This window comes from Crocodylus siamensis, chromosome 1 (assembly GCF_052110815.1).
Source record: "Crocodylus siamensis isolate JL-2025a chromosome 1, ASM5211081v1, whole genome shotgun sequence".
Taxonomy (NCBI): domain Eukaryota; kingdom Metazoa; phylum Chordata; order Crocodylia; family Crocodylidae; genus Crocodylus; species Crocodylus siamensis.
The window spans coordinates 86,415,704-86,440,064 of NC_143395.1; the positions used below are offsets into that span (position 1 = coordinate 86,415,704).

The 24,361-nt window shown below is 39.6% G+C and overlaps 1 protein-coding gene across 8 annotated transcripts in view; it reads left to right on the top strand.

Moving 5' to 3' along the window:
- The window catches only part of PRDM1 (PR/SET domain 1), a 128,628-nt gene that overhangs the window by 81,055 nt on the left and 23,212 nt on the right, over positions 1–24,361 (top strand). For 5 of the 8 annotated variants that reach the window (XM_090037308.1, XM_090037343.1, XM_090037313.1 and 2 more), the window contains one exon: positions 23,459–23,707. In XM_090037308.1, the coding sequence (XP_089893434.1) occupies positions 23,459–23,707 (249 nt within the window). Of the gene's footprint in view, positions 1–12,826; positions 12,965–21,711; positions 21,932–23,014; positions 23,206–23,458; positions 23,708–24,361 lie in introns of those variants that run through there. The other 3 variants (XM_090037324.1, XM_090037329.1, XM_090037336.1) reach the window with 3 other exon arrangements.

A 24,361-nucleotide genomic window follows, 5' to 3' on the forward strand; every position in this document is an offset into this window, starting at 1 on the left:
CCACTCAGCCCTCCTGTAAAATGCTCTTTCTGGGTGCTGAGCTGCAGACAGACATAATCCAGGCCCATTCACAGGACAGCAGCAGGTCTTGGAGACATAGCACTGGAGGATTTTATGGCTGTATTTCAGATACAAGCTGGCTCACCTCTTTAGCTAGATCTCTAACCCAGAGGCTCAGAGATCACAAGAGACAAATGGCTTGAATTAAGAAATGGAGCTGACATCTATAAAAGTCAGAACACGTCTAGTAGACAACATGTGTAATGAGACTCTAACATCCTAATAGGGATATTAGAAATCTCTCTTAAAAAGCCAGCTTCCATATGAATTTGCAGACTCAGAACAAAAGGAAAAGAAAAATTAGCTCACAAACCCTTTCCCTTTTATACATTAGGCTCTCATAATGCATTTTTAAAACATGCCTTTGGCTTTCAACACAAATGTTCCTTGAACTGTAACTGCAATGCCTCCCCAGAGTTTCCCCTCAGCAAACTGGCTCTGATACTTTTCTGTACAGGAGTGTTATTATTCTCACTATTGATAGCTGCTTCTCTTTGAAGGACCTCCAGGGCTTGTGGAATGTTAGCTCTTAGCACTTGGATATGACTTTTCATATGCTATGTAATTAACCTTTGCAATCATTTTTATGAATGAAGTATTAGATTGGACATGTCAGGAAAATAGTTTTCCTGCCCTGTGAAAGTTTTCAAAATGGTCCCATTTCCTATTCCGATCTTTGAAGAGTCTTCAAAGCTTTATGTGAAAAAAAATGGAGGGGAGGTCCCCTGGCCGTCCAGTGGGTAGGTGGCCTAATGTTCAATTCTCTGCTCTGCCAAATTCAGGCTGGAGCCTTTAATTATGGTCTCCCATGTTATAAGTGAAGGCGCTATAACTATGGCGTTATAGAATCAGACTTTATCTTATTATAAATTATATACAAAGTGGAATAGTGATTATGTAACATACACGCAGCCTGTGGAAGAACTGAGAATAGAATACCCATGTGATTAGTGCCTGTGATTTAATCTTTAGATTATGTTGCTTCCTGCTACTACTTGAAAAGGCATTCAGAAATGGAGTTCCTACTAAATGGAAAAAAATAAGATTCCATATTGCTTCTGCTCTTGTTTTCACACTTTTGGTATGCTATAAAGGAAAGCTGAACTAAAAATCCTGCTACGTTTTTCAAAACAGATGTGCCTGTCCATTGCAATTTGACCTCTATCTCTTCCAGGAAGTCCAGTAAAAATGCTAGTCCCTTGCTATCTACAGAATGGTAGGATAAAAATCTGGGAATGCCCACTGAACAAATAATCTTTGTGTGCAGAGGACCCGGAGATTATTTCATCTCCAAGAAACTACGTGAAGTATAGAGCTTCTAGCCTGTGACACTGCTTCAGCTCAGTTCACTGTTCTTACCTAAATTAACATACATTGACCATGTTAAAAATGAGGAGGGAGGTCTTTGGTTAATGGTAGAAAGTTGAATATTATAATGCTAGTGAGCTGATTTATAGCTCACAAGAACTGCTGAGATTTTTAAATGATTGTTAAAGTGCATGTTTTAAATTACTTAATAATAGAAAATATTTTTACTGAGTTTCTCATATCCCAATCTCTTAAATATAACCATACATTTTTATATTTTATTTCTATACATCAGATTTTGAAACTAAAAACTGGGTCAGTAAATCCTAAGAAAAAGAGGCTAAAATAAAGGAAGATTGAGAGTTCACTGATTCCATATTTTGAGCCTATGACTTCCAAAATCAAAGGGCTGCCCTAGTAATCCTAATGGATTGACTTCCAAAAGTCCTTGGATTTGTACTGCTGGACTTGTCTCTCTCCAGGGCTTAACTAGATCCCTGTAGATAGATTTTCAGGTTTATATGCTGTAATTCCATTTAGTCCAGCTGTAAACTTGTGGCAGCTGAATTAATACATTATAGGAAGAACCCAGTATACCTACAAAAGTCTGAGAGTGTATATCAAATCCTGAGCAAAAAATGGGCATTTCAATTAGTTGGTTGTGTGGCTGATTGAAGAACAGCTCAGTGGCTAACAAAGCTTTGTCTGTAGTATCAGCTTGCTCCTCATCCAGTAGGACAAATAGAGTGATTCTGTGTGGTTGGTCATTAACGGGTTAGCCATCGGGTGAGGGTTTTGTTCTTAAATGGGGGCTTTGTCTTATCCCTGCTGTTTAAGCCCCCTCCAAGCACTCCTCACCTGTCATATCTGTCATACATTTAATTCATCACGCTCTCTGGTCAAAAGCTACACTGATAGTATCAAAAAGAGAGGAGGGGGCTTCTTATAAGTTTAGTGATCAAAGGAGATTACCAAGAAAATAAGGTTTTAATGAAGAAGGCAGGTTTGTGAAGGAGAATTTACTGGACTGATTCACTAACATGTAAAATTGAATTTTATCTACGTGGGATATCAGAATGAAATATAAATGTACTCCAAAAGGATATGTAATTATTCTTGTTTATGGTTTTGTCTAAAAACTGAAGTGGGAGAGATGAAGTGGAATAATTTTTTTCTTACTAAAATGTCTATTTTTTATTTGTAAATAATGCAAAGCATAAGCAGTCTTCTTAAAAATAGCAACTGTGTTACAATGACAACTTCTTCACCAAGTCATTTCCATCAGACCGTCATCAGCATGCCAGTAGTTTCTGGGCTGCTTAGCCCAGCTCTCTAGGATATTGGTGACAGTACCAATGTAACCTTGCCATCACTATGACAACTTCAGAGACAACTCAAATAAACAATTTCCAGTTCCAGATTTAGACAATAAGATATTACAGTGCTGAACAAGACCAGAGATGGGGAGAGATGCCTTCTGTGCTTGACAACAGTTTTTCACGACATCCATCCTACATGGAACAAGTCTGGATAATTGAAAGCCTTTTGCTTAAATGTTTGCAATGAAAAATACCAAGACTATTCTTTCTACTTTTGTGTGCTTTGTAGTGAACTTTAAATGTGTAATATTTATTGTGCTGTGAACTAATTTAGGATTATTTTTTACTAAAATATTAGTCTTTCCATAGAGTGCCTACCTATATCAAGGCTTGAACAGTAACTCCATTTTCTAGTAACTCAAAAAAACCATTGATGGATTATCTATAGCAGATGCTGCTGCTATCTGAGTATAGTAGTATAGCACTGTGTGGTCAGGGTCATTGAAAAAATCAATTGACTGCACAGATATTAAACTGGAAACATAAAGCACAGATTCAGTAATTGTTTAATTGCACTACAATATATATCCAAATGTACATGTCAACAGAAGAATTGTAGAATTTATTTTAAAGCTCTGCATAATGATAAAAAATCTCTGCTGAAGAGTTTAAATAAAAAATAACAATTGTTTATATTACCACCAATGCTACTATCTTTTATGGAGAGAGGGGGAATTACTGGAGAGCCTCAGACCAAGAAGTCCAGTTTATGCTAGCTAAGGATCTGATCCATATAATTTTTTTAACATAGTATTAGACCAGGGGTCAGCAATGTTTTTGGACAGAGTGCCAAAAACACCCACAACCTTGACTCATAAGATGTTGGCATGCCAGGAGCAGACAGTGGAGGAGCCATGAGGGGCCCAATCCTTGTTGTGGCAGTGCAACCCCAGTCCCTTCCCTGCCATCCACCCCAAGGTGCACACGCCAAGCAAAATGCCTTTGCATGCCGTGCTCTGGCACCTGTGCCAGGTGTTGGCTACCACTATATTAAACCAAGTTCAGTATCTGAGGAACATGGAAGAGTTTGTGAAAGCATGGTACAGCTGGCCAGTCTTATGAATTAGGAGGAAAACTAGCCCTCACTTTCCCACCATAGCTTGTACAATTTTAACCTGAATGTGGATTATGATATTTATTTAGCTAGGAATTTATACACTGCAAGCTTGACCTTCAGCTGGTATGCACTGGTGAGATCAGTAAAATTACTGATTTCTACTACCTGAGCATCTGGGCCTTAAACATCTTCCTACATTGGTAGCTGACTTCTTGTATCTTTGCTGAAGCAGAAATCTATAATGAGATGCCTATTCTGTTATTTTCAATAGTCCTAGTAATATTCACACTACAGGTGGAACCATTTTTCATAGTGGTTACTAGAAAAGACGAAAACTCTCTAGAGCAGTAATGTTCAACCTTCTGGCGCCAGGACCTGGAGGAGTAATGTGGGGGCAGTCCATGGGCTGGATCTGGTAGGTCTGCCAGTACAATCTGGTGCACTGGCCCAGCGTGCATTTCAGATCTAACCATACATTGCCAGCCCAGGCTCATGTACCACCCGATTTCACATGCTGGATTCAGCTGTGCCCTGGCTCAATCTGGTTGTGGGGTGACCCTGTATGCTGACCTCACAACACAGTGGAATGATCTAGGGTGCAGGGCCATGTCATCCAGCCTGCGGGGACCCCCATGGATCTAGTACTTTGGCAGTAGGGAAGTGATAATTAATGCTGCCACTGGTCCCCCACTGACAAATTTTTGGGCCTGAAGAGAGATTCACGGACTGGAAGGCATGACCTTGCAGGCCAGAGGTTGAGCACCACTGCTCTAGAGCCATGCCTATATTTGAGAAGATACCCATTGGTGCAATGGGTATGCTATGCATGAACCAAAGCTAAGAAGAGTTTATCTGCAAATAGTGACAGGATCATGTTCAGCACCATTTCAGAAACTTTTGTGCCTTTCTTAAAGCAAGGTATTCTGGACTTTTCTTAAAATGTTGTAAGTGCTTACACCCATTCAATCACATAGCCTCTAAACCATTTTAGTTAAATCAATCAAAAATGTAGGTATAGAAAAGGGCCACATTTAATGGAGACAGAGAAAAAATATTAGAAACCAGAAGCCTTTATCCACTGGTGTTCTCAGCAGTGCCAACACTATAATTGAGGCTTAGCACGAGGGAAAACAGTTCTATAAAAGTCTCTGATGTAAATACAGCATGTGTGCGCATGGGAGACAAAACTAGTGCAGATTTCATGTGTTAATTTACCTGGAAATCCAACTGCTTTTTTTCCTCTTCCTTTAAACTAATGATAACTATGGTTAAATACTTACATACTCCCACTCCCTTCTCAAATTATGATTTTAGCTGAATTACATAGTACTTGAAGTGTGGACCCTTTTTTAACCCTTTTGTTCTGATTCTGAGCTATTCATGTTAGGAAGTATCTTTTGAAATATTCTGAGTTCCACATAGCAAAATATAGAAGTCAAATACAGAACAATTCACTTTGCTTACATTTACAAAGCTGTTTTTTCTTTTTTGATAAGTTTCTAAAATGTTCAGCAGGTGGAGTTTCACTTTAGAAATTTATTTTTAAACCACTTTGTCTCCAACTCCAGTGTGACAAGAGAAAACCTAGCCTGCATGGTCTTAAACCCAGATAATATAATTTAATGCTATACCTGTATATGTGATTAATTTCAAAACATTTCCCTGTATACCTAGTGGGAGGAGGAGAGGCAGAAAAATCTTTCTTTTGAAATGAGGCAAAAGTTTTCTTCAACAGAACAAAGTTACCATGCAGAACAGTAACACAACTCATCAGCCGTTCTTTTAGGCCATACTTTTTTTCTATATCAAAGCTTTGATGGAAGGGGAAAAAAAACCCAGCAAGGGAGTGAAAGAAAGAGACAAGCTCTTCAGAGCCTCTAATGACGCGTGCCAAACACGTGGAAGGTAAATCCCCTAATTCAGCCTATTCTTCCAGCATTCCCTGGCGAGCAGCCAAGCTAAATATTTCTGCTGGATAAAAAATGTACCCGTGTTTGCAGCACTTTCTTAACAGGATGGCTTTTTAACTGTGTGGGGGGGGGGGGGAGGGGGAGGATGAGGGGGCAGTGGGGAGAGAAGGGAGTGCTTCTCCATGGGGAAAGCACCAAGAGAACTAACATGTGTGTTCTCTTATCTATTTATTTATTTTATTAAAAAGGGGCTTTATGGTCTGTGATTGGATTAACTTAGTGAACCCTGGAGGAAGAGAAAAACAAATTGGGAAACTGGTTTAGCACCCCCACCTTTTTGTCATCTTCTTTTGGGATTTCCTGGCTGGCTGCCACCTTGAGTCTGTTGAATGTTCTTTAGATAAATCAATTAAAAAGGCTTTAATATTTGGGTGATTGGAACACAACATATGGACTGCCAGTGCTGGTGTCATGTGGTGCTTAGAGTTAATTGAAATGATTAATAGAGGTGTTAGTTTCTTCAAGACTAATTGAAGAAAAGAATATAATTAGAAGCATGGACTAGCCATTGCTGTTGAATCTTTTTTAACCAAATGCATCCCTTGAAGATATTTAAATACATTTAAAAAAAAAAACAAAAACTTGCTGCATTTAATGAGTTGTGGAACACCCTGTAATTGTGTGTGGATATATAAACAGTTTTTATGCAGTCATCTGCAAAATACTTTTGTGAGTTTTGTGTATTTCAACAACCAGCACATAATCTCTGCTCATAATAGTGTTTTCGTTAGACCCTGCTCATTGTACCATGATTGGACCTAATAATGAAATTGGTAAATCAGTTTGCTTTTGGGGCTCCTGCACATACCACCCAGAAATGCACCTTCAAAAACATGTCTAGATTATTGTAAAATGGTTAAAGCCATATTGTCACTAAATCCTGATTTACACCAACCCTGCTGTTTTACACCAGCAGAATATATGATTTACTGGTGTTCAAGTACACCCCAAAGATGTAGCAAGCAGTTCTGTTGGTATAAAGTTATCTGATTCTGATAGCTGATTTGCCCTTTCCTCATGGAATAAAAACCTTCATAACTGATGTATTTGTCTCCACATTATAATTTTGTATGTAAACAAAAACTTTAAAGCATATTGTTTCATACATTTTACCTGCTCTTTCTACCTGTATTATCCTATCATTATTATATTGATAATGTATTATCCTGATCTCTAGAGAGAAGAAGAGAGTTACAAGGTTCTTTCCCGCTTGCCTTTTCTCTTCCTTACCCACATCCAGCAGATTCCAGTCTTTTGACCCCATCAATTGTTATCTCCAGCAGTATGGCAGATGGGCTTAAAACCAACTCACTGTATATCGTGCACTATACGGTTTCCCAGTCAGAGGTGCCCCAGAGTTCATTATGTCTATTATGCATATGTCTATTATGCCTTTCTATCTATGGTCATTCTGTAATACTCTTCACAGCAGCTTTCTAGGAGCTGACCCTGTAAATTACAGCTAGGCGCTGACAGTTCATAATTGATTCTGCATTTCACTCTTTTCAAGATCTAGGAAACTGCTTGATCTTTCTCCAGCCCAAGTCCCCACTGAGAATACTACAAGAAAGTGTTTGCAAAAAAGTCAGAAATTTCAGCTTGCTGAACAGTAAAAAAAAGCAGTTAGACTTTGGTTGACTACAGTTTCCTCAATGGCATTAACTAGACTAGGTTTCAGAAGATGTCAGCAAGTACAGGTGGTATTGGTTATGTGTTGGCTGGCACGACTTGATCAGTTTAACATAAAGACATGCTGTCTTGTCTGCGTGAGGCTGTTAATACGCGTTATCTAACAGCTTGGTCCAGATGAAGCCTGGTGAGTCATTCCACAATTTAGTCTGTTCAGTTGAAAGTGCTTTATTTCTGGCTCTTGCACACCTTGCCTTTGGTCTTGCTGCCTGCCCAAGCCAAAACAAATGCTGTCTTGGTGGACCCTAGATGGGAAAAGTATTCTCTGATACTGCTCAGTAGTGACCTACTGAAATGGCCGTGAATCGGCATTAGAAGAGAATTCGCAGGCAGTAGATGGTGCAGAAGTCTGATTCTCGGTGACTCATCCTGCTGAGGGGCAAACACTAAAGCTGATCTGCTGGAGTCCCCAGTAAGAGGGATAATACACAGTTACTAAAGTGACTGTCACTATGAACAACATAGAAAATCTTTGGCTGGGAATTAGTTAAAGACAGAAGGGCATGAGGTGAATAAGGCAGTATGAGCCTGTTAGAAATTAGGTTATCCTGTTTGATATGAAAGGAAGACAGGATTGTCAAAGGATTTTAACCTAAGCCAAAATAAAGGCATTCAGATTTCAGAAAACAGATAAAGCATGGACTATATTTTTCTAGAAACTAAGGCTAGGTGCAGACATTCAAAAAGCCCAAGGTGGAATCAATCTAGGTTATGCAATTTTCTATAAGCAGCATAATTTAGATAGGTAGCAAACAGAATGTACATTTGACATTTAGTGGGAGGATGCAAATCTTAGACTGGGTTCTGCCATTTTTAAACCAATCTATATGTATTGAACTTCTGGGTATAGACCAGTTTTGTATACCAAACTTCTGTTCTGTTCTGGTATAAACCAGTTTCTGATCACTTATACCAGTAAAAGTGTAATTTCTGTACCTTGCCTGAATGTCATGTTTTCTCTTTGACTTTCCTGTCCTAATAGTTAACGTGGTGGGGTGAGGGAGTAAAAGTTCCTAATAAAACATCACATTTAGGGTCAGAACTGATGTTTTTGAAGCACAAGTAGACCTTCTATACTGTTTTCTCTTTGCATATGCGTGACTGCTTGTGTATATTCATATCTGTTTCAAAAGTCAAAACATTTATGCTGTCAGCCCAAAACAAATGAGAGCAGAGGAGTTGCAGGGCAAATGCAAATTGCTTTTTTTTAAAAAATACAGGATGGTTTTAATATTTTGTGGACTTCCCACACAGATTTCCAGGGATGCTTTGAAGGGAGCTTTATGTCTGCACAGACTTTAAGCCTCCCGGAAGATGTGGCCTGTTTTGTGTACAGATCTGACTGAAATGGATTGTGGAAAGGAAGTGGCCATCTTCTAAAGAGGGAGGGGGACTGGGAGGGAGGTATGCAATGAGGTCCTAGCTGTTTTTACTCCCAATTGCCTCACTTGCAAGAAAGTAATACTGATAATTTTTCATGAGGAATATGCCAATATTAAATTGACACAGGCTAAACTTGTGAAAATCATTTATATGACCCTTTTAATGTAAAAAATAAGCTAACCTTGTAAGGGTATTGACTTACCAGAACAAGCTTCTGCCATTGCATTTGTACTCATCCCAGAAAATACATTCTCTTGTTTAAGAGCTGGTAACAGTAAAAATTATCACTTTAGTGGCTTCCCCTGCATTTAACCAGGGCAGGAGCTTATTGGTGATGCTGATGTTTCAAAATATTACTTTTTTTTGGTGTATGTTTAGAACATTGTAGAATGGATGTGAAGACATTCAAGAAACTCTATTAATAATTACCCGTGTTTTCAGCATAGCAGACAGAAGTATACAGCTAATCCAATATTACAGGATGCCAGAATGCAGATTGCTTATGTAAACTTCACCTGGCCAACTTATTTGTATGTATAATCATATTATAATATCATCTTTATGATACTATAGTAATGTTTTTAATTACCTGATCCTGTACTATTTATTCCTCAGGGAACCTGCTTCATTCAGTCTGTGAAAATGCTAACAAACCCTAACTTTAATCCTAACTCCCAGTCATTTGCATTTTCACAGACTTCTTGTTTATTTTAGCTTCTTTTCTACCTTGGAGAACATATAACAGCAGCAGTCTTCCAGTGGTTGAAGAAGGGTGTTTGTGCCCAAAAGTTTGCCAAGAACTTTTTCCCAACTATTTAGTAGGTCTAATAAAAGATACCACAGCTACCCAACGAATCTTGCCTGACTGTATAATGCTATGTATTCTGAAAAATTGAGTGCTAAGCACCTCAAAATTAATGGATGTTTTAATTTTAAAGCTTGTATCCCTGAGTTCTCTGTCTGTGGAATGGTGGTAATAATTAGGGCTGTGCGTAGCTCTGGGTGCTGATTCAATTCGGAGGAGATTCGGCTTAATTTGGCGGCCGAATCTCCGAATCCAAGTCGAATCAGGAGATTAATTAAAAGGTCCAAATTGATTTGAAGCTCTCCAAATTGATTCAGAAAAGATTTGGAGAACTTTGGAGATTTGGGCAGTCCCCGCTCGCTGCCTCAGGGAGCCAGACTCTGTGCTGGTAAGTAGGGGGCAGGGAAGGAGGGGCTACAGGACCATGGGGGGGCCCCCTGCCAGGCCTCATCCCCTACCTGTTCCCCCAGCCCCCCTGGGTGCCCCTGACCCCTGGGTGCCCCTGACCCCTGCCCGCTGTCCCAGCCCCACCCACCCCAGCTCCCAGCTCTTAAAAAAACAAATAAACCCTGAACTCACTGGCTGCTGCAGCAGCCATCGGGGCTTCTGAGAGCTCATGGCAGAGCCCCACATGCAGTGCAGGGCAGTGAGGATTGCCCCCCTGCCTGGTAGGAGCCAGTGAGTGGGGTTTTTTTTTTTTTTTTAAAGAGCCAGGAGCTGGGCCCAGGAGAGCAGGCAGGGGCTGGGGGCTTGTGACAGAGCCCCCCACACAGCATGGGGCAGTGGGGGGGCAGCAGGGAACACCCCTTCCCCCCCCCCCGCCTGCAACCAGTGAGTACCAGGCTTTTTTTCCAAAGAGCTGGAAGCTGGGACCCAGTGGGGTGGCCATTGACAGGGCTGGGAGAGCGGGCAGGGGATGGGGCCGATTTGGAGATTTGGATGATTCAGCAGCAGCCAAATCTCTAAATCAGATTTGGCCAAATCATTTCAGAACAGTGATTCAAATCACCGAATCGAATCATTGTCCCCTGAACTGGCTGAATCCAAAGCGAATACTAGCCACTTCACACAGGCCTAATAGCAATGTGTCACCATTTCATAAAGGTGTTTTTGAACTTAATATTTGTGAAACCTATAGATACTACAGGTCTGAGCACAAGAAAAAAGTCCAGGAGGCAATGAATAATTCTGTATTCAAAGCAGGATTTAAATAATTTATTGTAAATAGGGTATTGGTTATACATACTCAAAATATTACATATGTGGTCATTAAGTTAGCACTGAGTACTCTGCCTGAATGAAGTAGACATCCTGTGAAAAAATATAGGTGACTGTGTAAATGAAAAGCTCATTCATACATCCACAAAAGGACAGAATTAAATTTAAATTTGTAATTCTTAATCTGGCATTTCTTAATTTTCAAGTGCTTGACTTTGTAATATTAGTAATAGTCTTTCAATGTAACATTTATGTGTTGTTATATAACATGCCTTTTATATTAGACTATTGTTTTACAATTTTTTATATAGTTTTGACTCAAAGAGGGACGGGTGAAGAAGCAAAAAAATGAACTGTTGGAAACTGAAACTCCCCTCTCCCTATGCTTGAGCAATTTACTCTATTATGAAACCTTTGAAATCATACTTGTTGATGCCTTTCTGCCTAGAAATAAAATCTTGTGCAAATATTGTTGACATCTAATGGAAATGAAATCACTGAGTCAGAGAATTGTAGCTAGGTTATCAGAAGTTATACAGTTTAGCAACAAACAGAATACTAATTCCATTTTAGGACTTTCTGTTTCTAGCTTTTTAATTTTTTTTTTAATTTTCACTTGTGTCTGCAGTTCAAAAATTGATGGGTGGTTGAAAAAGATCTGCTTTATCTAGCTGATATATAACTGGAGGAGTAGAATGTTTATTCACTTTATATAAATGAGCACAAGAGAATTGAACACAAATACATGGCAAACCATTTATTGTGTTTTGGCTTCTCTCCTTATTCATGAATTAGTTAAAATTTTCATATATTTATTTTTAAAAATAGTAAACAGTTTCGATAATAATGTATTTGGTCTGTGTTCATTAATAGTTTGGTGTCAGTATTGAAAGTTTGAGTGTGGATACTTAGACTGGATACCTAGATAATATGCTGTTTCTGTCCACTATTTGCATAAGCATAATTCTTAGAATAATGTTTCAGTACAAACATGTTTACCAATTGATGATTTGATTTGTAGCAGTAGTCTCTATGGGCCTGATGCAGAGTCCATCAAACACAAAGGAAAGTCTTTTCATCAACTTCAGTTGGCTTTAGATCAATCTCTTCATTGATGTGTTCATGACATTCCTGACAGTAAACTTATTCAGTTAAAGAGTTCTGGTTGAAAGTGAATTAAAGTGGGTGAAAAAAACAGCAGAACAATTTTTGAGGCCTTAGCTATCAATGCTATAACATGGGTCAACAGGTCAACTACCCAAAAGCAACTCCAGGATTTTTAAATACAAACAAATAGAAATGTATTAATGACATACTTTATATCTCACTGTATCTTCTTAGTGGCACTGGATAGTTCAGTGCAGAAAAATGTGTTCTGTAATGCATGTTAATGTATATAATAACTAAGCAACTGTGCAATGATAAATAGGTGCCCATACCTGCTTATTTTTGCTTTATCAACAGAAGTGAATTATCTGCAGCATGTTACCTTTCTAACTATCAGTTGGAAGACCCTTAATAGAAGGACTGATATAGATTACAGTCAGAACAATTCATATTTTTAACTCTAATGTTCAGTGGGTATTCTTTTAAATTTAAAAGTGGCATTCAATAAATCCTTGTGCATAGAAAGGGTAAAGTAAAACTTGTGTAATAAAATGTGTAATGAAAAGGGTAAAGTAGGTGCAAAATATGTTTTGTGTAATCTTGATGTTTCAGTTTGTCTTTATTTTAAACAGCCTTGCACATCTTAAAACATTGTGACAATCAGAATTATCATGCTACCAGGCAGAGGGGAGTTTGTTTTGTTAATTGCTCTCGTTAAGCCTAATTACAGAATGGGGTGGAGTGGGTGGGAAGGGGAGGAGGAATCTGCTTGCAAGAGGAAATTCTAAAATCCTAGGAACCATTCCAGGGAAGGTTAGATGAGAATGTGTGCTTGAGTAAAGGAGCGGGTGTAGCATGCAGATGTGCATGCGTGCGCGTGTGTGTGCGTGCGTGTGTGCATGTGTGACCGAGGGACATTCCATATGGACTAAAATCCTGGGATGCAGCAACTGGTGTGTGGGAACCTGTTCTGTGTGGATACATGGAGGTACAGCCAAACAAAGAAATGTTCTCTGTTTGTCTTTATACTTTAAGTAATTTTTTTTGGCATGTGGCTGACTACTGATTTCAATGTTATTTCCTTAGTTTAATCTTTAGCTTCATATTAGAAAGGGCTGTTAAGTGATGTGGTATTCTATCTTTTGATGTTACTGAGCTGTCAAGATGAGTTTTATGTATGCAAAACTAGGTATCAGTACTGGCTTTCTAGATTCCTTTTAGCTATTTTTTGTTCTTATTGTCATGTTACTGAAGTGAAGAAATAACACACTACAGAATGGTAATGATTTCTCTTATTGTATCTGTTAGCTGAGTGTTCCTACATGACATTATTGAGAGAAGTACCGAAGTGTGCCTGAATAGTGTTGCATGGCTGCACTTTTTCTTAAGAACTTACAGACTGAAAGCAGTAGTTTGGCTGACAAGGTTCTTTGGCTAAATCCGATATATTTTATTAGACCAACTAAACAGTTGGAAAAATTGTTCTTTGCAGGCTTTCGGGTGCAAACACCCATCTTCAGGCATAGGGTTCTGCTGAGGCTGTCAGAATAAGGTATTGTATAGCAACTCTGTGACCACCTCAGGGTTTGATAACTTGCTTGTTTGCTACCAAGGCTGATTTATTTCTTTGAATATTGAGGGGAGGAAGGAGATTCAAACAGAAGGGTTGTTATTCTACTGTTTTAATTATAATGAATGGTTTTAATAAACTCTTTTTGTGCCATGAATTAAGTGAAACTATCATACGTGTCAGAGAAGAAAAATGTGGTGGTTGTTGTAGATGGGACAGTTGAGGGGCTACATGGCTAGGTTTGGGACTTAGAATTTTTTCTTTACTTGGGGGAGATACTGCTGGGTAAATGTGTTTACTTTTTCTTTAGTATTTATACTAGTTAATGTGTTGTACCAGATAAATCTACTTCCTGAGCCCATCTTTCAGCTTTCCCCCCCTCCCTCCCTCCCTAGTTGACAAATGGTTTGAGTTTGACACAGTTTTTATCAGTTGAGCCCCTTGCTGGGTATGCACGCCTGCTTGTTTTTGCTTTATCATGAAAAGTGAATTATCTGCAATATTTTGTTACCGTTCTAACTAGCAGTTGGCAGGCCCTTAATAGAAGGACTGATTTGGATTCCAGTCTGAAGAGTCTGTTGTCTTTGCAAAGCCCAATTGTTACTGTACAGGGAAACAAAAGATTTAGAGCTTTCTGTTCTGCAATCTGCTGCTGCCCCACTTCTTGGGGGGGCGTTTTATTTGTTATTGCAGCCTCATACACTAAATTGATAAACTAAAAAGGACATATGCAGTATCGAGGACTTTGTATTTGTTTTGGTAGGATGAAATGCATTATTTTGTGGTGGTTTCTGGTATGTTTTGAACTTGGTATGAGATTCCAAGCAATAGGGAAGGCATCGACATATGAAAGTGGTTGTTTCCTAAGCAATTGCTGTCAGGAGTAGGACTTTGCTGATTTATTTCAAGTGGGTTCCAAATGCATTAGGAACCAATATTGATAGTGGAATTGATGTTTTCCCAAAATGTAGTTGATATAATCCATACTCAGGTTTGTTCCTTTTTTTTAATAAAGCATAACCTAGATTCCAGTTTTAACACATTCACATTAATACAAGGCTGATAAGCTAAAGTTAAACAGAGAGAGACCCCTGAGTGCATGGGGTCGGCTGCTAGGAGTTCTGGAATTTAGTGCTATGTTTTGCATAGATTGTGGTAAACTTTTGAGTAAGGCCATCAAGGCTGTTTGTAAAGATGAAGCAGAGAGGATTCGCTAGACATATTTTTAATCAGAGGAAATGGTTGTGAAGCAGAAACCGACTCTATGTGGGTGAGTGGAAGGTCATTATCAAAATGATGTGTACAGCATAGTAACTTTATAGATGTCAGAGCCAGAGGTAGTGTTGCCAGTCTCAAGCACTCAAGAAGCATGAGTCAAACCTAAAAAAAATCATGAGATGGGCTGAAAAAATATTTGGGGGGTTTTTTTCCTTTATTTTTTTATTTATTTAGTTTCCGGCTTTTGATTCTAACGTTTCTTTAAAAGATTTGTCTGCCACCCTAACGGCCAGAATCTCTCTCTTTTTTTTTTTAATGAGGTGCTTGCAATAGCACAGTTCTAGGAGCTAAGACTTTTTAGAGAAACACCAAATACCATGAAGTTATGATAAAATTATGAATGCTGACTGCACCATATAAACCGAACTGTTAATGATCCTCTTGGCTGACATCCTGTATAGCAGCTCATCCTATGAAATTTCTCCCAAGGATTTCTGCATCCAGCATAACTTCTTGAAGTAGACTCTCTTTCTGCTCTCTTCCCACCCAAAACAGACAAGTCTGAGTTGTGTCCTCAAAGGCATTCACTTTGCTAACAGTGACAAAATTACCGAGGCAGCAGCTACAAACACAAAAGTACATGCAAGTTTGGCAGCTACTCTTAATACAGCTATTTGAATTACCAGTGCGCGTCTGCTCTACTCATAGAGCCTAATGAAAAGTACAGTTTAATCACTGGTGTGCCAAATTGAGCATGATTAGCTGTTATTGCAGATTAGTGCATTGTCTGGAGCTTCAGAAATATTGATCTGGTTGCTGCGTTCTGATGTTTTCCTTGCCCTCACCACTAACCTCCTTACTGCTTAAGGGAGGGGAAGCAAAGGAGGAGGAGGAGCAAAGAGGTCCAGATGGGAAGAAAACAGGTCCTGAAAAGACCACATAGGAAGTAGGTCAGGTACTCTGGAGATTAAAGAAGCATGCTTCATCCCTGCACGCAGGAGGCAGGGACAAGTAGCATACAATTACCAGGAATTAGAACAGCAACAAGTAGTGCAGATTTATCAGCTTTAATTGTCTATTGTCAGGCCAGAGCCCTTCTTGCATATCGGGCTGCTGCCAATGCCTTAATACCTCTAATGGACTCTCTATTGTGGGATTATCTCTCCTAAGGACAATGTCTTTCTTTAAAACTAGTTGTTTTGGGAGACCAGAAAAAGTGGCTTCAGCACTTGTTTTTCCTCTTTGATTTGTTGCATTCTGCAGGAAGTAGCTGAGAGGCCGGTGTTGCTCTTCTGTCAGCAGCAGTATTCCTTTAGGGGAACTGAGAGATGCCTATTTAACATTAACCCCCTTTCCCCAATGAGTCCCATCAGGAAACAATAGTCTGTTGATAAAGAGGAGATAAGCAAGGACACATGGTTTAAGAGTCTCTCTGCTATCTGTATTTTAAGGGCTTTCCTGGGTTTTACAAAGTAAACATTACAACTTTTAAAGAAGGATAAAGTGTCATCTATTTAATGAGAAGCTGTGTTGAACAGCAGATGAATTCTTCTCTCCCTACCCTAGACACACCAAATGCAGAGGTATGAAAAGTCTGTAATTTTACCACTGTCAGATATGAAGTGACAACCATACTCTAAAAAGTAAACAGGAAGTGCAAGTTCCATCTTTTCCATATCCCCGTATGGTATTAAATTTGATGCCCATACTTGATCCTCCAGAGCCCTTCAATCACACGTGTCTTCATGTGGCTTTAAGCTTCTGTATGATGCATGTCTTTTTGATAACCTGTTTTGTAATGTGGTCTGTGGACCAGATCTTCACCTGGTGTCAAGTTCCATGAAAGCAGAGGGGCCCCCACTGACTTGAGAAAGAATGAATCTCGTGTTCTCTAGCACATTCACAGTGTCTGGCTGCATAAACAGGATTTTAAATGGAAACAAAATTGTGCAGGAAGGAAACCTTGGCTACACAACACTGTGGTTCAAATCACCCTTAGTAACTGAGAGATTTGTGGGAGAAATACTGCAAAAAGCTCCATAAAGTTAGGAAAGGTCTCTCAGGCTGAAATCATGCAATACACACAAGATGGCTTTGTTGTCTGAGATATTTATGAGGAGACTGTAGATTGACACGTATGAAATAGTCATCTGAAAATTCCTTCCAAGGAATGGATTATTTATTGGCAGTAATTTGAAAATGGGCATTTTTTTGGTGATTATATCCTAAAATCTGAAGATTTTTTTTCCCCAAGGAAAGCTGGGCCTTGTTTTTTTAGGGTAGGTGGATGTGGCTAAAACATTCTAAATGTTGAATTTTGATGCAACGACATCTCAGATTTTTATGCAAAACACAAAATTGGGGCTTGCAAGTATGTGCAAAGTAAACAAAAAGGTATTAGCACAAAACTCTTAATGCTCGGCCAGGAGCTGTCCCCCCCTCTCTCTCTCTCTCTCTCTCTCTCTCTCTCTCTCTCTCTCTCTCTCTCTCTCTATCCAGAGACTACAGATTTGTGGTGGGGAGTTGGCCTGTGACAAGTACCCGCATGTATGTGGCCTTCTGTGATGCATCTTTTTTCCCAAGAGGGATATGTAGGTGACTCCTCACATTTAATCCTTCCCTCCCTCCTTCCCTGCCCCCAACAACTACATTTCCCTCTCCCTATCTGAAAACAGAAGTGAGAAGGCAAAGCCTTTCCTCTAGCTTATTTCACAAAATGCTGTTTGCGTAAGACAGGGGTATCAAACTCATTAGGCCCCATAGGCTGGAGTGGTGCAGGGCCAGCCCATAGAGCACAAACTAATCCCATATGCTGGATCCAGTGGACATTTTTGGGCTGGCTGCATGGGGCATGTGCCCTGGACCAGCCCCATATAGCATGCAGTGTTTGGGGCTGGGGCAGAGGCCAGAGCATGCTGTATGTGACATGCATACTGGTCATGGGCATGCTGCATGCAGCATGGCATGCAGGTCCAGTCCAAGACCCACAAGCAGCACCCAATGATAGGGCTTCACAGGTAATATCATACCTGTGAGCTGTATCTTTGACACTCCTGGCATAAAAGAAAAGTTGCTTAGACCATCTTGTTGTCATTCTAGTGCCTGTGCCAAAGAGAAGCAGAGAGGAATACATTTCACAGATAATTCTTGCCTTCTGCCTCAAATCTCTTTCCACACACAGAAGTTTGTCTTAGGAGGAACATTTTTCCCTTAGAGCTGAGGGGAGGATCCCTTTGAATTGATCCTAAGTAACTTGAATGATATTTGGTTTAAATAAGACAGCCAAGGAAAAATAAATTATGGTACGTTTTAACAGGTGTAAAGGAACATTTAGAGAGGGAGAGTCAGACTTCAAACTATGCTGTAGTGGAGAGAACAACAAACAGACCTACTCTTGTACAGGAGAGAGAAAAATAAATGTGGAGGAATTGGGAAGTACTATGAGGTAATAAGGAGAGTAATCTTAATTAAAGGCAGTCCCTGCAAGCTGGAAGTATTAGTTTAAAATGTCCTTGCAAAAATACTCGGAATAGCCTAATTTCTCTCCTTATGTGCAGCATCACATTGAAGCAGTCTAAGATATGCAAAGCCTCTGAAATCAAATTTGAAATGTATAGGTTGTTTTTCACAAAGGCCAGGAAGTTGTGCATTGCAAGTTGAAGGTTTTTAACTGTTGCAAATGTTACTGTGTGGTGGCTGGCCTTCTTTTCTTTGAATTAGCTTCTGGCCAGGTTTTCAAAAATGTGGACAAAAATGGGGAAGTCTGAAAGGAATGGCAACCTCAATTTGAAGAAAGTTCTTTTGGGGACCTTATTTCAAAGGCAACGTGTAGGAGATGTGTAGGGATATAAAACACAGTACCTTCTCTCTCAGAGTAGTGACCACAACTGGTCCCCAAATGTCAACCAGTATAAAGATGCCTACATAGAGGAAGTGGGAAATGAGGGTGGGTCTGGTTAATACTATTGATGTGGTCAGTCTGCCACTGACCTTGTTTGGGTAAGGAAGGGGCGGATGTGAAAATGAGACTGCTTTTATCTCCTCTATGCATTTTATCTCCCCTACAACTTTCTAAAGAAGTTTCAGCTATTGGAGCCAGCTCCCCTCCCTCCCTCCCTCCCTCCCTTACAATTACAATTCTCGAAGGCACAGAGAAAATATCGCAACAGCAGCTGAAGTTGAGTAGCATCAGCTTGTTGTTGAGCTGAAGTGGTGATAGCATCAAAGGAAATGGATGGGGATTTCTAAGATCAGAGCTGTTAGGGCCATTCATGATTTGTTGGCAGGCTGAAAGCTGCTGCAGAAGAGATCAGCCTGAGAAATGCTGATTAATAAGGTAATTGAGGTTTTCTATGAGCAAGAAAGAAAAAATGAAAATATGACTAAAATAGTTCTTTTTGAAATGAACAACATTTTGAGATTGCAAATTCCAGACAATAGCAGCTATTGCTATGAAAGATTTCTACATGCGAGCAGCAAACCGCCAATCAAATAAGACTTTTTTTTTAATGTTTCTCTATAGGAAGAAAGGTCAGAAGGTCAATCTCTCTCGCTCTCTCTCTTTTTTCCAACAGTAAATTTTCCTCATGCTTGTTACCTTAATACAGAACCTTTACAATTTGTGTCTGCATCCATCTCTGTTTTCCTGGGAACCTTATTTAGTTTTATTCCAGATCAAACTTCATTAGGACAAGACCTACATGAAAGTGAAATCCATCCCCTAAACTACTGTAGTTCTGCTCTCAGGCTTTTTTTTACCCCTGCTAGAACACCTGGAGCTAATTTTCAGGGTTGCCTTGTAGAGTGGCCCAAAGCTATTTGAAGCATGTGCCATAAGTTCCACCAGTTCTGAGTTGGAGCACTGGCATCCTCCTATTGTCTAAATAATATTTCATTTTAACCAATTTTTCCCCTCTCTCTCCCATACCAAAAAGACAGCCTCAGTTCCTTGAGAAGCAGACTTATCTGTCCCCAGTTTTCCTTCACATTTAATTGATCACCACTTGAATTCTGTGTTCCAAGTTTCTTTGGATGAACCTGATCTTTTATTAGACCAACTTAAATAGTTGGAAAAAATTTTTTTAGCAAGCTTTCAGGTTTAAAAACCCTTCGTCACAACACGCAGGTTCTTTTTTTGCTAACGGGGAAGTGAAAAGTTCTGAAACATCTGCACCTCAAAGTGAGACAATTTTTTAGTAAAAGAATCGCATTCAGTATGACTACATTGTTTTTCTACTCGATGTGGTGTGACTCAGCATCAGCTAATTACCCAATCAAGTAGGCTGGATTTCTCTTGTTTAATAAATGTTTCTACCCACTTCATAACCTCCCTAGACCTCCTTTTATATGTGCGTAGCTTTTACCCTGTATATCCAATTATGCTTATACCCATCAGTGCCAGTCCCGTTGCCACCTCTCCTGTGGAATGACACACTTGCAGCAGTTAAGCCAGGACACTCAAATAAATGCAGGAGATGCCCTACTTATGTCCAGTGATGTGATGACTTCTGGGTTAGAACATACAAAAGGTCTTTAAAAAGATATGCTATTCTCAGCATGGCAAAACCTACAGGGACAAATAATCCCATTCACCCTTCTTTACTGTCAGCACTGGGGAGCAGATTGTGGACACTTCAAAGACACACATCGCATTTTACAAACCACTGTGTTTTTCTGTAAATAAATATGAAACACCCAAATAGGCCTATACTTATCAGCATGCATTTAGGAAAAGAAATCAGGTACATGGTAACCAAGAGGAAAGAAATTATAAATATGTCTAAAGATATGAGGCAAGAAGGAAAAGCAGGAGACTTGTTCTTCAGTAAACCAACTAGGGTTTGTAATTGGGCGGCCGGCTATAAATGGAATTGTGCATCATTGTTTCTCTTGAACTGGAAGATTCCTTAGTGAAGATACAGGACCACTGAAGGAAGTAAGGCATCTGGTTGTTTTGTAATGAGAAGCAGGAATGCTCTTAATAATAAACAAACAGGACATTGTATGCCATCATCACAGGATGTCCTTCCTTCAGCCAACACACTGACTTGGATTGGAGGAAAAAAATTGACGAGCTCAGGGCTCACTAATTGCTATTCCAGTCCTCCTTCAATTACCAGTACACTCTTAAGTGAGCAGTCAAAATATTGTCAAACACGAGTTTAGTGCTGAAACATATTTTGTGGACTGTACAAACTTTGGCATGTGAAGTTTTTAAGTGTGGGCCATATTACATGTATCTAATGAGCCTCCCATTTTTTTACCTGAAGGGCAGAGGAAGCTGCCACATGAGATAAGTGATATTTAATAAATATCAGTAAGAAGCAGTTTAAACAAGGAATTAACTTTGTAGCCTTCTCCTTTTGTAAGAAATCATCTACATCCTGAGATCTAGGATAATCTATACCCTTTATTTATTCTGTATCCTGAGATCCTTGAATTGTATCAGACAACATCCCGCAATTGTTCAGCTTTTTGTTAGAAGCTTGTAAGTAGCTGCTTTTTATATTTTGTAATCTGAATGTGGTTCTTTAATTGCTGGTTTAATGGCATCCCATTTTTTAATTGAGACAGACAGCAAAATCATGTAACTGTGTCCTTAAGACTCACAGTTTAAAAAAGTGGCTGATGAATGGATTTGTAGTAGAAACTGGATAACGTATGACTAAGGTCATAGGTGGTGGTCTTGCAGAACTAAGGCAGGCTGTTAGGGAATGCTGATGTTCCTGTGAACCAACAGGGAAATTTGGGCAGAAAGGAAAAAAAGAAAATTCCCCTTGGTTGGATCAGAGTTTCTGTGTTACAGGTATAGCCCCACCCCTGCAGCCGTGACTCTTGAATAAATCAGATGAGTGGCTAAAGGAAATCTGAAACAGGGAGGGGAAAGGAACAAGCTGTTTAGCTAACAGACTGAAAGTATTCTTGTAACACTCAGCCCTCCAGTGTTTCTGAGAGGCAAAAGCAGTAAGTGCAGCAGCACCTGTCTGACAGAGAACGAGCCAGTGAGCAAGCAGAGCGCAAGCCAGAAGACTTAACTCTCTAGGTGTGAGTCAGTTGTACTCTAAAACAGCAAGTGGAAGGAAGAAGAGATGTTTACTCTGTAGATATGAGTGAGACTTACATTAAACGCTGGGCTGCTGTTTGGAATTATTTGTGGACTCGACCTTGGTAAGGAGCATGATTCCTTTTTTTCTGGATCTAAAATTGACCTTATCCTGTGTTCATCTGAACACTTGGAATACATAGCAGTGTTTCTTCCTAGAGTCTTCTGTGTTTAGTTTTGGAAACCTAATCTTGTAGTATTAACTCTTTCACTTCTAGATGTAACTGTCAGTTTACTTGAGTTTCACTATTAGTTTTTTTTTTTCCTCCCTCTTCTCGTGACATTCAAATTCAGTAAGTATGTTAGCTGATAATTTTTCTGTATGTTAGACCAAAGCATGAAGAAGTCTCTCACTACATCTTCAATCCTTTAGATGTAGTGAGAGACTGCACTGTACATCTGTCAAAGTATTTTGAGGCAGCAAAAATGCAGTAGACTTTGTTCTTGCAAGTATTTGACCCTCTCTAGGACATCCACTGGAATTCTAATGTGCGTCTACTTTGTCCAGAAAGGAAGTCTCAGTGGGGTCAATTGATGTTTTATTTTAACTGCGACTCAGACAGTGACAGAGTTCTTGATTCTTTTCCCCAGAAATTTCTCTCTTTCTCTCTCTTTTTTTTTTTATTGGGGTGGAGAGAAGAGGAACTCCAGGGTGAAATTCTATAGTAGTTGGATATTTTACAGGGAAAAATGTTTTTAATGGGGTTCGTGTTTTACCCCTATCAGCTTAAAAAGAAGCTTTTAGTTTTGTGTATCCTCTAGGAACAAAATATGTTTTAATACCTGTTTGATCATTTGAAAGCATTTCTGTCTTGGAACAGGCAAGGACTCAGCAGAATTTTCTTATGGGGATTTAATTTAGTCCTTCAAGCTTAAAGTTTTGAGATAGCATCAAGTCAAAGTCATATAAGAATTTTTTTTTTTTTGGTCCAAGGGAGTATGTTCCCGTGGTTTATGAAAGGCTGTTGCTCCACTGATGCTGGCAGGATGCAGACTTTCTCAGCCTTCTTTGCCAAAGGATAAGAGGACGTCAGGCGGGGGGCCAGGTTGTTTTGAAAGTTGTTTGTGTGTTGAAAGCTGGTGGGAAAGTTCAGGCTTCCCCATTTGGAAAAGGCAAGGCTGGGTTCCGCTCCTCCAACATGCGCTTTCCATTTTTAGCTTCATTCAGACGCAGACAGCAGCTCCTTCCTCTTCCTCTCGTTGTTTGTGACACTTTTCTGAGGCAGCTTTTCCACAAGCACTAAGTGGTCTTGCAGCCATGACCCCACAGTCTCTTGGACATGGAATATTTTTTTCCCCCTTCCTCTCATGAGACATTAAGGAAAGGATCTGGAGAAAGGTAATGCAGTTGTCAGTCTCTGGGATTTTCCCCCATTCCACTGGATCCCTGTTACTAAGGCTGGCATTTTAAGACATTGCTTCAGTCAAAGCAGCTTTACTTCTACTGCTTTTTTGGCTATTACTCAACAGTACCAGCTATCCTGCATACGCTTTTAAAGTGTCACAGACTACAGTATTAGTCACACTGTCTCAAAGGAAACCACAAAAACTGAAGGACAATGGGGATTAAAGGTTGTTTTCTTCTTTTCCAGGCTGCCACACAGTGTAGCTCGGACTCTGTGAGTTTCAAACTGCTTGTAAAAGGGACAGACTGGACAATGAAAATGGACATGGAGGATGCTGACATGACTTTGTGGACAGAGGCTGATTTTGAAGAGAAGTGCACGTACATCGTAAATGATCACCCATGGGATCCTAGCACTGATGGAGGCAACATAACTCAGGCAGAGGCTTCCTTGCCAAGGAACTTGACTTTCAAATATGCATCAAACTGTAAAGAGGTAAGCAGCAGTTTGCTGGGGAAGGCTAGGGCTAGCCAGCCAATTCACAGTGCTTTGAAGAATAACTAGCTTACACTTCTATTCCACGGCTTTGAAGAAAGATCCTTTTATTCATTAAGAAATTGAAAACTAATCGTCTATCACTTGACACTCCATACCAAATAGCAAACAGTATAATCTTTGCATAAGTCAGTGTGTGGCCAAATATGCATGTTTAAAGTATAGGGCAGTCTTTTGTGCCAGTTTTTAGATTTCTTTTTCCTAGTCCGCTCATTGCCTCTGGCCCAGAGATTTGAAGTTTCTCAGTTGTACAATAAATAGCTTTTAAAAGAAAGAGAGAAATTCCTGGATCTGAATTTAATTATTTCTGGTTTTTGGTTATGAAATTGCTTTACCCTTCACATGAGCTTGCTTTACTTTAACTTCCTAAAATCTCAAAACACTTGCTCATCTATTAAATAAAGTAGTAGTAAAACCGGCAAGAATCACATAACAAATTGTCTCCATGACTTACTATGGATGTTGTTTATCTGGGTCAGTATCTTTTACTCGTAGCTGGACATTCAAGTATATTTTATGCCTGCCTCTGGAGCAGGTATGTGTCTTTGTTGTTTCAGAAGGGCTGGGGAGAAAAAAGAGCCTGGATGAGCAATT